Source organism: Saccopteryx bilineata, chromosome 1, assembly GCF_036850765.1.
Source record: "Saccopteryx bilineata isolate mSacBil1 chromosome 1, mSacBil1_pri_phased_curated, whole genome shotgun sequence".
NCBI lineage: Eukaryota > Metazoa > Chordata > Mammalia > Chiroptera > Emballonuridae > Saccopteryx > Saccopteryx bilineata.
Genome location: NC_089490.1, coordinates 37,544,644 through 37,558,728, shown reverse-complemented (window position 1 = coordinate 37,558,728; position 14,085 = coordinate 37,544,644). Strand labels below are relative to the sequence as shown.

Genomic DNA, 14,085 nt, shown 5'->3' with positions numbered 1-14,085 from the left:
GAGAGGTCCAACTGAATGCTAGGCGCTGAACAGTCACCTTGACAACAATTGACTCCCACCCCCACCTGATTACACTGGAGGCCCTGACTGCCAGAGCCTTTCCCAAAGCCTTGCACTGAGTGGGGATAGAGTGGGGATTTCCCAGCTCTTTGAGCCTCTTACTCCCCAGGCAGAAGCAGTTGCAGCCTTATAGCTGGATCACCAGGCTGCTAATTCAGGAAGGGGGGACTAGGAGAGAGAATCCAGGAAAGCAAACTCTCTCATCGTTGGACCCTGCAAACGCCAACAAGCCTTGACTACCAGCACAACTAAAGCCAATTATATGACATTGCCATAGAATCCCATCAACTGCAAATCCCTACCTAAGTGTGACACAGGGGCAGAGCCTGGCGTACAGAGTCACCGACCAGGAAGAGGGAGAGAAAAGAAAAAGGAAGAAGTTAACCTCTCAAAATCAAGAAAAATCCACAGACTTTACAACTTGTTCCACTAATTTTTTTTGTTGTTGTTGTTTGTTTCTTCTATCTTATTGCCTTTATTTCCTCCACCTCGGTCATTCTATTCTCTGCCCATCTTATGCTTCCCTTTTCTTGAACTACACTACCCATAACTGTTACATTTTATTTCTCTTCTTCATCCTCACCATCCTTTAAGGTTATACTCCAAAACACTTAACTCTCACTCTCTCCTCTTTTGTTTTTTTTTTTTATTTGCTTTATTTTGTTTTTTTCTCTTCCTTTTTTACTTCCTTCGTTTTTCTCTTTTTCTTATTTTTTCCTTTCTATTCGTTTTTTCTTTCCTTGTTTTACTTTCCTCCCATTTAATCCTCAATCACGAACAAATTAGTTAATTTGGGACTCAAGGCTTTTTTTGGCTTTATTTTTCTTTTTTGCTTTTGTTTTTGTTTTTTTCTTGTTTGTTTATTTTTGTGGCATTTTGGGACCTCCCAACCCAAGGTCTCCATTGTATTTAGTCTTCGCTCCACTTAATACAACAGATTTTTACTTATTATTTTTATTTTTTTCTTCTTTATTATTCTTTTTTTGGTCCTTTTTTCTGGTTCCCTCTTATCCCTCTCATTATATCTCTTAGTTGACCATCACTTACAAGCAAATCATCTTATGCTTGCTAAAATCTTCTTACTTTTTTTTTTTTTGCATTTAGTAAGTCCCTACTCCCTTTTTTTGCCCCTTGAACTCTTCACCCCAAATCAGGCCCTCCATTATAGGCACGATATTTCCCTGAGGAGGGGAGAGGAGGGAAAGAGAAGAAAGAAAAAAAGGGGGAAATAATAAATTATTACTGTTTTTTTGTGTGGGGTGTTTTACCTTTTTTTTTTTTTTTTTTTTTTTTTTACTTTTTACTCTTTCTTAATTCTAATTAGTGCTATCAACAAGACCACCCTCAGATGCCAATAAGAAAGAGGAAATCAAATATTATGGATACAAAAGAAAGAGAGGTAACACAAATAGATGTGGAAAAATCTATGGAGAAAAGACTTAACATATTGGAAGACTTGGAGCTAAATGACAGAGAATTTAAAATAGAAATCTTAAAAATACTCAGAGATATACAAGAAAACACAGAAAGGCAATATAGGGAGATCAGAAAACAACTCAATGAACACAAAGAATATATTACCAAGGAAATTGAAACTATTAAAACAAATCAAACAGAAATGAAAAACTCAATTCACGAGCTGAAAAACGAGGTAACAAGCTTAGCTAACAGAACAGCCCAGATTGAGGATAGGATTAGTGAAATAGAAGACAAACAACTTGAGGCACAACAGAGAGAAGAAGAAAGAGACTCAAAAATAATAAAAAATGAGAAAGCCCTACAGGAATTGTCTGACTCCATCAGAAAGAATAACATAAGAATAATAGGTATATCAGAGGGAGAAGAGAAAGAAAATGGAATGGAGAATATACTCAAACAAATAATAGACGAGAACTTCCCAAGCCTGTGGAAAGAACTAAAGCCTCAAATTCAAGAAGCAAACAGAACACCAAGTTTTCTTAACCCCAACAAACCCACTCCAAGGCACATCATAATAAAGATGACACAAACCAATGACAAAGAAAAAATTATCAAGGCAGCCAGGGAAAAGAAGAGTACAACATATAAATGAAGGCCTATTAGATTATCATCAGACTTCTCAGCAGAAACTCTACAAGCTAAAAGAGAGTGGACCCCAATATTTAGAGCCCTAAAAGAGAGGAACTTTCAGCCAAGAATACTATACCCATCAAAGCTATCCTTCAAGTATGAAGGAGATATAAAAACATTCACAAATACAGAAAAGATGAGAGAATTTATCAACAGAAAGCCCCCACTCCAGGAAATACTAAAGGGGGTTTTCCAACCAGATTCAAAGAACAAAAGAAAACAACACCACAAGTAACAGCTCCACCAAGAACACAATAAAACCAAACTTAAACTGTGACAACAAAGGAAAAAAAGGGGGGAGAGGATGGAGATTAACAGTAGCAAAGGATGATGAAGTGCAGAAATACTTATAAGATAGGGTACTACAATGAATATGGTAGGTACCCTTTTCATTACTTAATGGTAACCACCCTTGAAAAAACCACCACAAAAACACTTGACTTAAAAAAGGTAGCAACAGAGGAAAGAAGTATGGAACACAAACAAACAAAAACAAATGATAGAAAAACAAAAGAGAACAATCAAACTAGATACAAAACTAACAGAAAGCAATTTATAAAATGGCAGTAGGGAACCCACAAGTGTCAATAATTACACTAAATGTAAATGGATTAAACTTACCAATAAAAAGACACAGAGTAGCAGAATGGATTAAAAAAGAAAATCCAACTATATGCTGCCTACAAGAAACACATCTAAGCAACAAGGATAAAAACAAATTCAAAGTGAAAGGCTGGAAAACAATACTCCAAGCAAACAACACCCAAAAAAAAGCAGGTGTAGCAATACTCATATCGAATAATGCTGACTACAAGACAGAAAAAGTACTCAGAGACAAAAATGGTCATTTCATAATGATTAAGGGGAAGTTGAATCAAGAAGACATAACAATCCTTAATATATATGCACCAAACCAAGGAGCACCAAAATATATAAGACAGCTACTTATTGACCTTAAAACAAAAACTAACAAAAATACAATCATACTGGGAGACCTCAATACACCGCTGACGGCTCTAGATCGGTCATCCAAACAGAGAATCAATAAAGATATAGTGGCCTTAAACGAAATACTAGAACACCTGGATATGATAGACATCTACAGGACACTTCATCCCAAAGCGACAGAGTATACATTTTTCTCTAATGTACATGGAACATTCTCAAGAATTGACCATATGTTGGGCCACAAAGACAATATCAGCAAATTTAGAAAAATTGAAATTGTACCAAGCATATTTTCTGATCATAAAGCCTTGAAACTAGAATTCAACTGCAAAAAAGAGGGGGAAAAACCCACAAAAATGTGGAAACTAAACAACATACTTCTAAAAAATGAATGGGTCAAAGAAGAAATAAGCGCAGAGATCAAAAGATATATACAAACAAAGGAAAATGAAAATACAACATATCAGAATCTCTGGGATGCAGCAAAAGCAGTAATAAGAGGAAAGTTCATATCACTTCAGGCCTATATGAACAAACAAGAGAGATCCGAAGTAAATCACTTAACTTCACACCTTAAGGAACTAGAAAAAGAAGAACAAAGACAACCCAAAACCAGCCGAAGAAAGGAGATAATAAAAATCAGAGCAGAAATAAATGAAATAGAGAACAGAAAAACTATAGAAAAAATCAATAAAACAAGGAGCTGGTTCTTTGAAAAGATCAACAAAATTGACAAACCCTTGGCAAGACTCACCAAGGAAAAAAGGCACAGGACTCAAATAAATAAAATCCAAAATGAAAGAGGAGAGATCACCACAGACATCATAGATATACAAAGAATTATTGTAGAATACTATGAAAAATTATATGCCACCAAATACAACAATCTACAAGAAATGGATAAATTCCTAGAACAATACAACCTTCCTAGACTGAGTCATGAAGAAGCAGAAAGCCTAAACAGACCAATCAGCAGGGAGGAAATAGAAAAAACTATTAAAAACCTCCCCAAAAACAAAAGTCCAGGCCCAGATGGTTATACTAGTGAATTCTATCAAACATTCAAAGAAGACTTGGTTCCTATTCTACTCAAAGTCTTCCAAAAAATTGAAGAAGAAGCAATACTTCCAAACACATTTTATGAGGCCAACAGAACCCTCATACCAAAACCTGGCAAGGATGGCACAAAGAAAGAAAACTACAGACCAATATCTCTAATGAATACAGATGCTAAAATACTAAACAAAATACTGGCAAACCGAATACAACAACATATTAAAAAAATAATACATCATGATCAAGTGGGATTCATCCCAGAATCTCAAGGATGGTTCAACATATGCAAAACGGTTAACGTAATACACCATATCAACAAAACAAAGAACAAAAACCACATGATCTTATCAATAGATGCAGAAAAGGCTTTTGATAAAACACAACACAATTTTATGTTTAAGACTCTCAACAAAATGGGTATAGAAGGAAAATATCTCAACATGATAAAGGCCATATATGATAAACCATCAGCCAACATCCTATTAAAGGGCATAAAACTGAGGACTTTCTACCTTAAATCAGGAACAAGACAGGGTTGTCCACTCTCTCCACTCTTATTTAACGTGGTGCTAGAAGTTCTGGCCAGAGCAATCAGACAAGACAAAGAAATAAAAGGCATCCATATCGGAAAAGAAGAAGTAAAGGTATCACTTTTTGCTGATGATATGATCCTATACATCGAAAACCTGAAGGACTCCACAAAAAGATTATTAGAAACAATAAACCAATACAGTAAGGTCGCAGGATACAAAAATCAACATACAAAAGTCCATAGCCTTTCTATATGCCAACAATGAAATATTAGAAAACGAACTCAAAAAAATAATCCCCTTCACGATTGCAACAAAAAAAATAAAATACCTAGGAATAAAACATAACAAAGAATGTAAAGGACCTATATAATGAAAATTACAAAGCATTGTTAAGGGAAATCGAAAAAGATACAATGAGATGGAAAAATATTCCTTGTTCTTGGATAGGAAGAATAAATATAATTAAAATGGCCATATTACCCAAAGCAATATACAAATTTAATGCAATTCCCATCAAAATCCCTATGAGATTTTTTAAAGAAATGGAACAAAAAATCATCAGATTTATATGGAACTATAAAAAACCCCGAATAGCCAAAACAATCCTAAGGAAAAAGAATGAAGCTGGGGGCATTACAATACCTGACTTTAAACTATATTATAGGGCCACGATAATCAAAACAGCATGGTATTGGCAGAAAAATAGACACTCAGACCAATGGAACAGAATAGAAAACCCAGAAATAAAACCACATATATATGGTCAAATAATCTTTGATAAAGGGGCCAACAACACACAATGGAGAAAAGAAAGCCTCTTCAACAAATGGTGTTGGGAAAACTGGAAAGCCACATGCAAAAGAATGAAACTCGACTATAGCCTGTCCCTGTGTACTAAAATTAATTCAAAATGGATCAAAGACCTAAATATAAGACCTGAAACAATAAAGTACATAGAAGAAGACATAGGTACTAAAATCATGGACCTGGGTTTTAAAGAACATTTTATGAACTTGACTCCAATGGCAAGAGAAGTGAAGGCAAAGATAAATGAATGGGACTACATCAGAATAAAAAGTTTTTGCTCAGCAAGAGAAACTGATATCAAAATAAACAGACAGCCAACTAAATGGGAAATGATATTTACAAACAACAGCTCAGATAAGGGCCTAATTTCCAAAATTTACAAAGAACTCATAAAACTCAACAACAAACAAACAAACAATCCCATAAAAAAATGGGAAGAGGACATGAACAGACACTTCTCCCAGGAAGAGATACAAATGGCCAACAGATATATGAAAAGATGCTCAGCTTCATTAGTTATTAGAGAAATGCAAATCAAAACTACAATGAGATACCACCTCACCCCTGTTAGATTAGCTATTATCAACAAGACGGGTAATAGCAAATGTTGGAGAGGCTGTGGAGAAAAAGGAACCCTCATTCACTGTTGGTGGGACTGTAAAGTAGTACAACCATTATGGAGGAAAGTATGGTGGTTCCTCAAAAAACTGCAAATAGAACTACCTTATGACCCAGCAATCCCTCTACTGGGTATATACCTCAAAACCTCAGAAACATTGATACGTGAAGACACATGTAGCCCCATGTTCATTGCAGCACTGTTCACAGTGGCCAAGACATGGAAACAGCCAAAAAGCCCTTCAATAGAAGACTGGATAAAGAAGATGTGGCACATATACACTATGGAATACTACTCAGCCTTAAGAAATGATGACATCAGATCATTTACAGCAAAATGGTGGGATCTTGATAACATTATAAGGAGTGAAATATGTAAATCAGAAAAAAAACAAGAACTACATGATTCCATACATTGGTGGAACATAAAAATGAGACTAAGAGACATGGACAAAAGTGTGGTGGTTACCAGGGGTGGGGGGAGGGAGGACATGGGAGGGAGGGAGGGAGAGAGTTAGGGGGAGGGGGAGGGGCACAGAGAACTAGATAGAGGGTGGCAGAGGACAATCTGACTTTGGGCGAGGGGTATGCAACATAATTTAATGACAAAATAACCTAGACATGTTTTCTTTGAATATATGTACTCTGATTTATTAATGTCATCCCATTACCATTAATAAAAATTTATAAAAAAAAAAAAAAAAGAGACAGTGCACTTATGCTCTTTAAAGTTTTGTTACAACATTGTGACTTTTTGTGTTTATTCCAACTCAAGTGCTCTGAAGTCTCAGTGAATCACTGCTGCCTTCTAAAGTGGGTAACCCTAAAGCTCATTTTGTCCCCCTTGTGGAGACTATCATGAGACCTCTCCATGATAGTTTCATGTAAAGTACGGTATATTATAGCCTCCTGGAGCCCACCCCTCAGGTTTTTGTTGTGAATACACCATTTGCTACTCCCTTTTCTTCTTTTATTACAATGAGAGAGTGGTAGAAATGTATGGAATAAGGATAGAAGCACTGATGACTTGTGAGCTGGAACCACTTAATTTTAAAAGTTATGAACTTTGACACAAAATATTAAAAACAACTTCTAACCCTGACTTTGCTCATTATAATATAGTAGAAATTTTTTTAGAAGATTATAATTATGTGTCTGGGTGTAGGCCTCTTTGTATTTATTCTTATTTTAGCTCTGGGCTTCTTGAATTTGAATGTCCATTTTCTCCCCCAGATTTGGAAATTTGTATCATCAAATAAGCATTTATCCCCTTCTCTATCTTTCTCTCTCTTCTCCTTCTGAGACTCCAATAATGCACATATTAGTCTATTTGATGATATTCCATTAAGTCCTCAGACTTTTTTACTCCTTTTCCTTTCACTCCTTTAAGAAATAATTTAAAATGACCTGTCTTCTAGTTTGCCACTTTTTTCTTCTGCTTGATCTTTCTGTAAAATTCCTCTTGTAAATTTTTCAGTTCATTTTTGTATCATCAACTCCAAAATTTTTGCTTTTTTTAAATTATAATTTCTGTTTCCTTGTTGATATTCTCATTTTCTTCATGATTCATTTTCTTTAGCTCATTGAGCAGCTTTATGACAGTTGTTTTAAATTTATTGTCAGGTCATTCCTATACCTTCCTCCTTGGATTGATTTCTAAAGATTTATTTTGTTTCTTTGATTGGGCTATGTGTTTCTGTTTCTTCCTGTGCCTTTACACATTGTGATGGGATCCATATATTTGAAAAAACAGCTGTTCCTATAGTGTTTATGTGATGACTTTGTGTAGGAAAAGTTCAACATTAAATAGCTCAGCTAGAGATTCTGGAACCCTGTCAAACCTTTTCTATGGATGAGTCTTCTCTAGACTTGTGCGTGCAAATTCTTTGTAATGTGAATTTGCTAATGCCTTTTTTGAAGAAAGTTTCTTGTAATCTTTTCTTCCCTGTACTGTCTGTCTGCTGTACTGTAGGTTGTCTTGGGCTGTCACAAGCAGCCCAATTTTCTTTTGGTCTCAGCAGCTCCCAAAGTTTGTAGGCTATGCTGGGTCTCATTGCATTTCCAAGTCAGGGAAAATAGAAACCAGTCTCTCAGAAAAGTCCCTGAAAATCCAAAATGTTAGAAGCATGCTCCACTCCTCTCTATCCACACCACTCTGGCCCCAGAAAGAGGCCACTGAGCTGAATTACTCTGTCTGCTGCACCACAGGTCCTATGGAGAAGCAGCACACCATCTAGTATTCTTCTGTTTTCAGTGATATCCAGGTATCTAGAGAATGCCAGGTCCTGTCCGTGCTACAAGATAGGGGAGACAGAAACTCATTCTTCATGTAGCCCCTGAAAAAGCCATACTTTTGGATACACATTTCAACTCTTTCCATCCCCAGGGAGAAGTCAGGAATTGGGGGCTTTCACCTACTCTTTCCCACTGAGGAGGGAGAGGGACTATGTTGAATGAATACATGCATATTCAAACCTTCATCTTTGTTTTCAGTGGCCCCAAACAGAGTACCCGCTCCTGTCAACATTTAGATTCAAATAAGACAGCAACTGGTCCCTTAGGCAGCATCCTGAAAAGTCTATACATAAGATACATGTTTCACTTTTTTGTTTCCTCCAAAAAGAAGCTGGAAAGTAGATGTTTTCTCTCAACCACATGCCACTGAGTCTAGAGGAGGTCTATGGTGGATGAGTGTAACATATTTTCCTACTGGCCTCAGTAAGCTGGTTCCACAGCCACGTGAGGTGCAAGTGCCTCTCAACTGAGTCTACACATTTCCCACAAAGAGACCCTGTCTGTGTGTTGCTGCTTCAGTGTCCCCATGAGGGAAGGAAGGAGTCCCTGGACCTTCCTACTCTGTCATCTTGCTGACTGGAAGGTTGCTATTTTATGATTACTTAATTCCTCATGATTTCTTTCTCCATATGACATTTAACTTCCTTAAGACAAATATAATCTCACACCTTTCTTTTGTATTTCCACTTCTCTACATCCATGTGCTCACATAGTAGCAACTTAATTTATTGATTGCTTCATTAAAATTCAGTTCTTCCTTTGACAGGGTGAGAAGATAATTTTGAAAACATTCTCTAGATTAGGAAACCTTAATAATGAGAGGTTTAACTGCAAAGTAAGAGAAGAGGCTTAAAAGCCAAGGAGACTGAAGAAAAGCAGAGTTGAGTTTCATGAATTAGGTCATGTGTACAAATTTGTATAGAACCTCCTATTTGCAAGGTACTGCTATAGACTCAGAGAATCCCAAGACAACAAGGGGTGCAGGTTCACCCAGCTTTAAAGGGGGATGTAAATTAATGTAAAAAAGACTATGTTCACAGAGTATCGTGTTATGGGGGGAAGGAAAGATGTAACAGCGAAGGGATGGAGGGTTTGGATAAATACTGCTTCTGCCTTTTAATGCCCTTTCATCTAATGTCTCTAAACAGTCTTAAAGAATTTAAGACTTAAATCACATGTGAAAAGTTATTTAAATAAATTCTCTTTCCAAACACTTTGCCCAACATCTCTTATCCATCTTTATTCCAAGACTCCATGTCTCATTTTGAATTTGCCTACAAACAATTCAGATAATATTAGAAACAAAAATAGCACTAAATAAAAGTCAGTTTGTTTCAATTTTGTCATTATATTCTTGCATAAAGGCAAGGACACTCTGATCATCTTAACCAAAAAATACATTTGTAATTACCTTCATATATTTCATTAACACAAAATTTATTTAACTTTATACAGACTTGAGGATGTAAAACTAAAGTAAATATTGAATCAAGATCTAATAACAGAAATGTATGTAATACCTCAATATCTAAATTTAAATTAAGACAAAACAGAACAGAGAGAAAGCAGCTTCTCATCTAGCTTCCCCTTGCTCCCCAGTTTTTAAAAGTTTGTTCCCTTTTGTCTATCTTCTTATTTCATTTCCACATATTATAAGAGAGCACTGTATTCTTTCTTTAAAGAGAAACTGAGAGGAAAAGGAATACTCATTCATTCTTGTCACATGTGGAGTCCTTTCCCCTCAGTCACCATTTATATTTTTCGTTATCTTGATGATACCTCTTTGATTGTCCATGTCTGTTCTCTGTTTTTTTATCTTGTAAGATCATATCTTGATGTCAGATTCTATTCTCCATAGTTGAATTCACAAGGAGTTATTAGAAAAGACTCATTTTAAAGACCTGTCTTTTTAAAAATGATTATACACACAAAAGGCAGTGCTTGGGTAATTGAGAGTCTGGGGATAAAGGAAGTCAACCATTTTAATGGTTATCTATGTGCAGGCAGTGACAGCTGTTTTTTTAGACATTTCAGGGCTCCAACTGAATTTGGGCATCATAGCAGAAGAAATACAAGAGCCATTTATTTCCATTGTTTGGGTGTTGTTTAATGATCTAATAAATCATAGATAGCTCTGTAGACTTTCCCTCAGATCTGCCAACTGCTGACAGGAGAGGAGGATATTCTTTCATCCTCTATCAGTTTTGTGCTAAAACATCACACTTGTCAAAGCAGTGAGACGTTTTCTCTTTAAGGTGTGTGGTCAGTACACAAAGATGTCAGAGATCCTCAGTGAGATGAAGGTCATAGCCTTGGATTTGCTGTGTCTGTATGTTTATGATGGACCCCAGATTGCATTAGCAGTTAGTCACTTATCTTAGGTTATAAAAGAGCTCTGCTAATAGTTTGGTAGAGTAATTGATATAAATGGACTTAGCATATGAAAAAGAATGTGAAAACAAATAAATAGATTGCTCCTACACTGCATGAGGGCTCTATTAATACACCTTGAAACTTCCACCAAAAGTAGTGATCCTCTGGGTGACTATTTATCTGAGTCCTATATGAAGTACTCAGGAAAAAATAATAAGGAATGCCCTTACGAGCAGAGCCTGAACCACTAAAAAAAAAAAATAAGAAGTATTCTGGGTCATGGAAATGCTTTGGTGTTACTAGAATTGCATATACTTTGTTCTCAAAAAGCATGTTTGCATTAGACCCAAAAATATTAGTATAAATATTAAGTGATATTACTGGGCATCTCTTACCCTCTCCTTTCGCCAGAGTCCTAACTTGAGTATTTGGCTCTAGTTCTGGAATTCTTGCAATGACAGTGTTCCATTGTAATGTATCTGTAATACCAATTTAAATACCTTCCGACATCAGCTTGGACTGAGTGAGTGAGTTTGAGGGGTGAGCACATCACAAAATAAACTGCACAAATGCTATTGTGTCTATCATATGCCTAACAGCCCTGAAGGTCACAGTCTCATTACCAGTTATCCAGACATCAACTGTAGCTCACAGATTCCTTCTAGAAAAGTTGCATTTTATGTCCATCCAAATGATGAAAGTTCAATTTACATGTTGCTGAGGGGTTAGAAAGGAGAGTTTAAGTAGCAATTTATATCATGCAAGTGATTTTATCATCATTCTGGTCAATGAATATGAGCTCTATTCCCAAATAAGGGTGACCTTATTTGGTCTGAGGTACTGGAGATTAGGACTTCAACATATGAATGCAGAGTCAGGCTGGCAGAATTTAATCTCTAACAATAATTTAGATAACAAGCTTTCATTTTCTTTATCAGTTATTATTTGGTAATGTTCACATTAAAATGCAAATATTTGAGTTCCAAAATACATTTCCAAGTAATCAATCAGGAAGTTTCATCAAATGACCAATCTTTGTACTAAAATATATCAGCTGTTGTGAGTTACAAAAGAAATATCAAAGGGCCCTTTTCTGGAGTAACTTACCGCCTAGTAGAGTTGACAAAAACTAGCCAACAACTGAAACCTGCTTAACACAGAAGAGCATATTAAAACTTGCAATTACAGAACAAAGTAGTCTAAGTCTTTCTCCTATAATTTAACAATTCCATATAAGATATTTTTATTGTTATATTTCCTATAGGTACATTTCGAATCAATGTTCCTTGGCCATGTTCCTGAAAATGTTAAGATCCATAAGAATGCAGGCCCTATCTATGGGTTGAAGGGCTGCATTGGAGAGCTTCAAGTAAACAACAGAGAATTCTTCATCATTGATGAAGCACTACGTGGAAAGAATATTGAGAGCTGCCACGTCCCTTGGTGTGCTCATCCTCGATGCCACAACAACGGAACCTGCATTAGGTTAGTAGTAGCCTCCTGATCTCCAGCCTACATTACATGACTCCAAGTTCTTAAAACAGCAAAACCAGCAGCATCGTCATGTGGGTGATAGAAAGAAAGGGCTAGAACATCCAAGTTTTTGGCATACACCACCTAGGTGATACACACATACGGTAGATACTTGTTTGCTCAAAGAAATTTATGTATTGTGGCTCAAGTGACAAGAAATTCCTGACCTCTGAAAATAACTAGGGAACTGAACCTGATTTTGACAATTTTAAATAGATCCAAGTTTAAGTTTACCGAGGTGTTTTGCTTTTTAGAAATATGATTGAGAGATTATTCCTCTTTGATAATAATTTTGATGGGTTCATTTTTTATTGTGTTTGTTTTTGCTTCATCTAAAAAATCTACTTACATCTCTAAAACTAAATGTGGGGAGAAAGTACCTATATCTATTTCTTTTTATTTGCAATCCTATGTACATTACTCCTCTTTCAAGTGCGGAGTCATAATGCTTATAAGCTTAAGATCTTAATTAAAATTACTTTCTGCTCCACTAAAATGTCTTCAGTGACTCAACTCAGATGGAGTCTCATTTGGACAGTGTAAAACATATTCCCAAACTTCTTCAATCCTCTGAGAAATCTTTATTTTAGGGCTACAAGTAATGACAGAATAGAAACAGAAGTATGTACCAATAATAATAATTCAAGTCAAGGAAAAATTAACCAGATCTCACAGGAAATATCTTAATTAATTCACTTTAGTGATTCTAAGGGGAAAGTAACCAAGTCATTAACGACTTTATAAAAGTAAACACCTGTATACATAGTGTAGAAAAGAGAAAAATTCTGTTTAAAAAAACTGGGATAGGAAATGGTGGGCAGAGACAGGCTCTGAAAGTAATCATTGAAATAGAAAATAATGAGAGAGAAAACAAAATGGCAAAAACTAGGAACAGAGGGATGGACAAGTATGATAAAGTCAAGGTAATGTATTTACCAGACAATCATAGCCTGACTGTAATAAATTTGGGGGGAAAGCATGATTTAGTGAAAAGGGAAGAGATTAGCAGTTAGGGTGTTTAAATTTTTTCTTCTTAACTAACTGTGTCTGTGTTTGTGACTTTATTAATACATTTGTAAAATAACAACAGCAATATACACCTGCCTATTTTATCCAGGAAAAGTATAGCAGATAAAGTATTGGCTTTTAAAAGAGTGCATTTTGAGGCTAAGATTGAAGATAACTTCCTTGGCCATAGCCACTTTTCTTCAGGAAACAAAATCAGGGCTTTACTTGATAAGAATTCTGTTTTATAATGAATCCATACATGACAATTATTTTTTCTAATAATAATGCAGAATTATCAAGCAAAACAACCCTCAGAACCCCGCAGAAAAACTTGCATTTTTGCTTATCATCTCCTACTAACTTTCTAATATCTGATATATGTCATTAAACCTAAATAAATACTGTCCATGAAACTTTACCATTGATGGAGTTATAGAAGTACCAAGAATTGTGTTTCCTCCTTTCTATATGTGGTCACCAGATTCAGTCATAGTCCTCATTATCTCCCCTCCTGGTGTTCGAGCCTTTGCATGATCCCCTCTAACTTCTGTGTGGATGGGACCGGTGACTCACTTTTAGCCAACAGAATAACCAGTAGAATAAAGTAATGGGATGGCACTTACTTTCATAATCAGGTTACATATGATTGTGAGCTGATCTTGGAAGGACACTCTCTCTAGCTGATTTTGATAAAGGATGTAGCAATTTTGGGAAAGTCCATGTGACAAGATACTGAGGATGGTTC

The 14,085-nt window shown here is 35.9% G+C and overlaps 1 protein-coding gene across 1 annotated transcript in view; it reads left to right on the top strand.

Annotated features, from left to right (window-relative positions):
* Positions 1 to 14,085, top strand: part of LOC136319192 (protein eyes shut homolog) — a 323,769-nt gene that overhangs the window by 69,500 nt on the left and 240,184 nt on the right. The window contains exon 3 of the mRNA XM_066252570.1: positions 12,064 to 12,284. Coding sequence (XP_066108667.1) covers positions 12,064 to 12,284 — 221 coding nt within the window. The remainder of the gene's footprint in view (positions 1 to 12,063; positions 12,285 to 14,085) is intronic.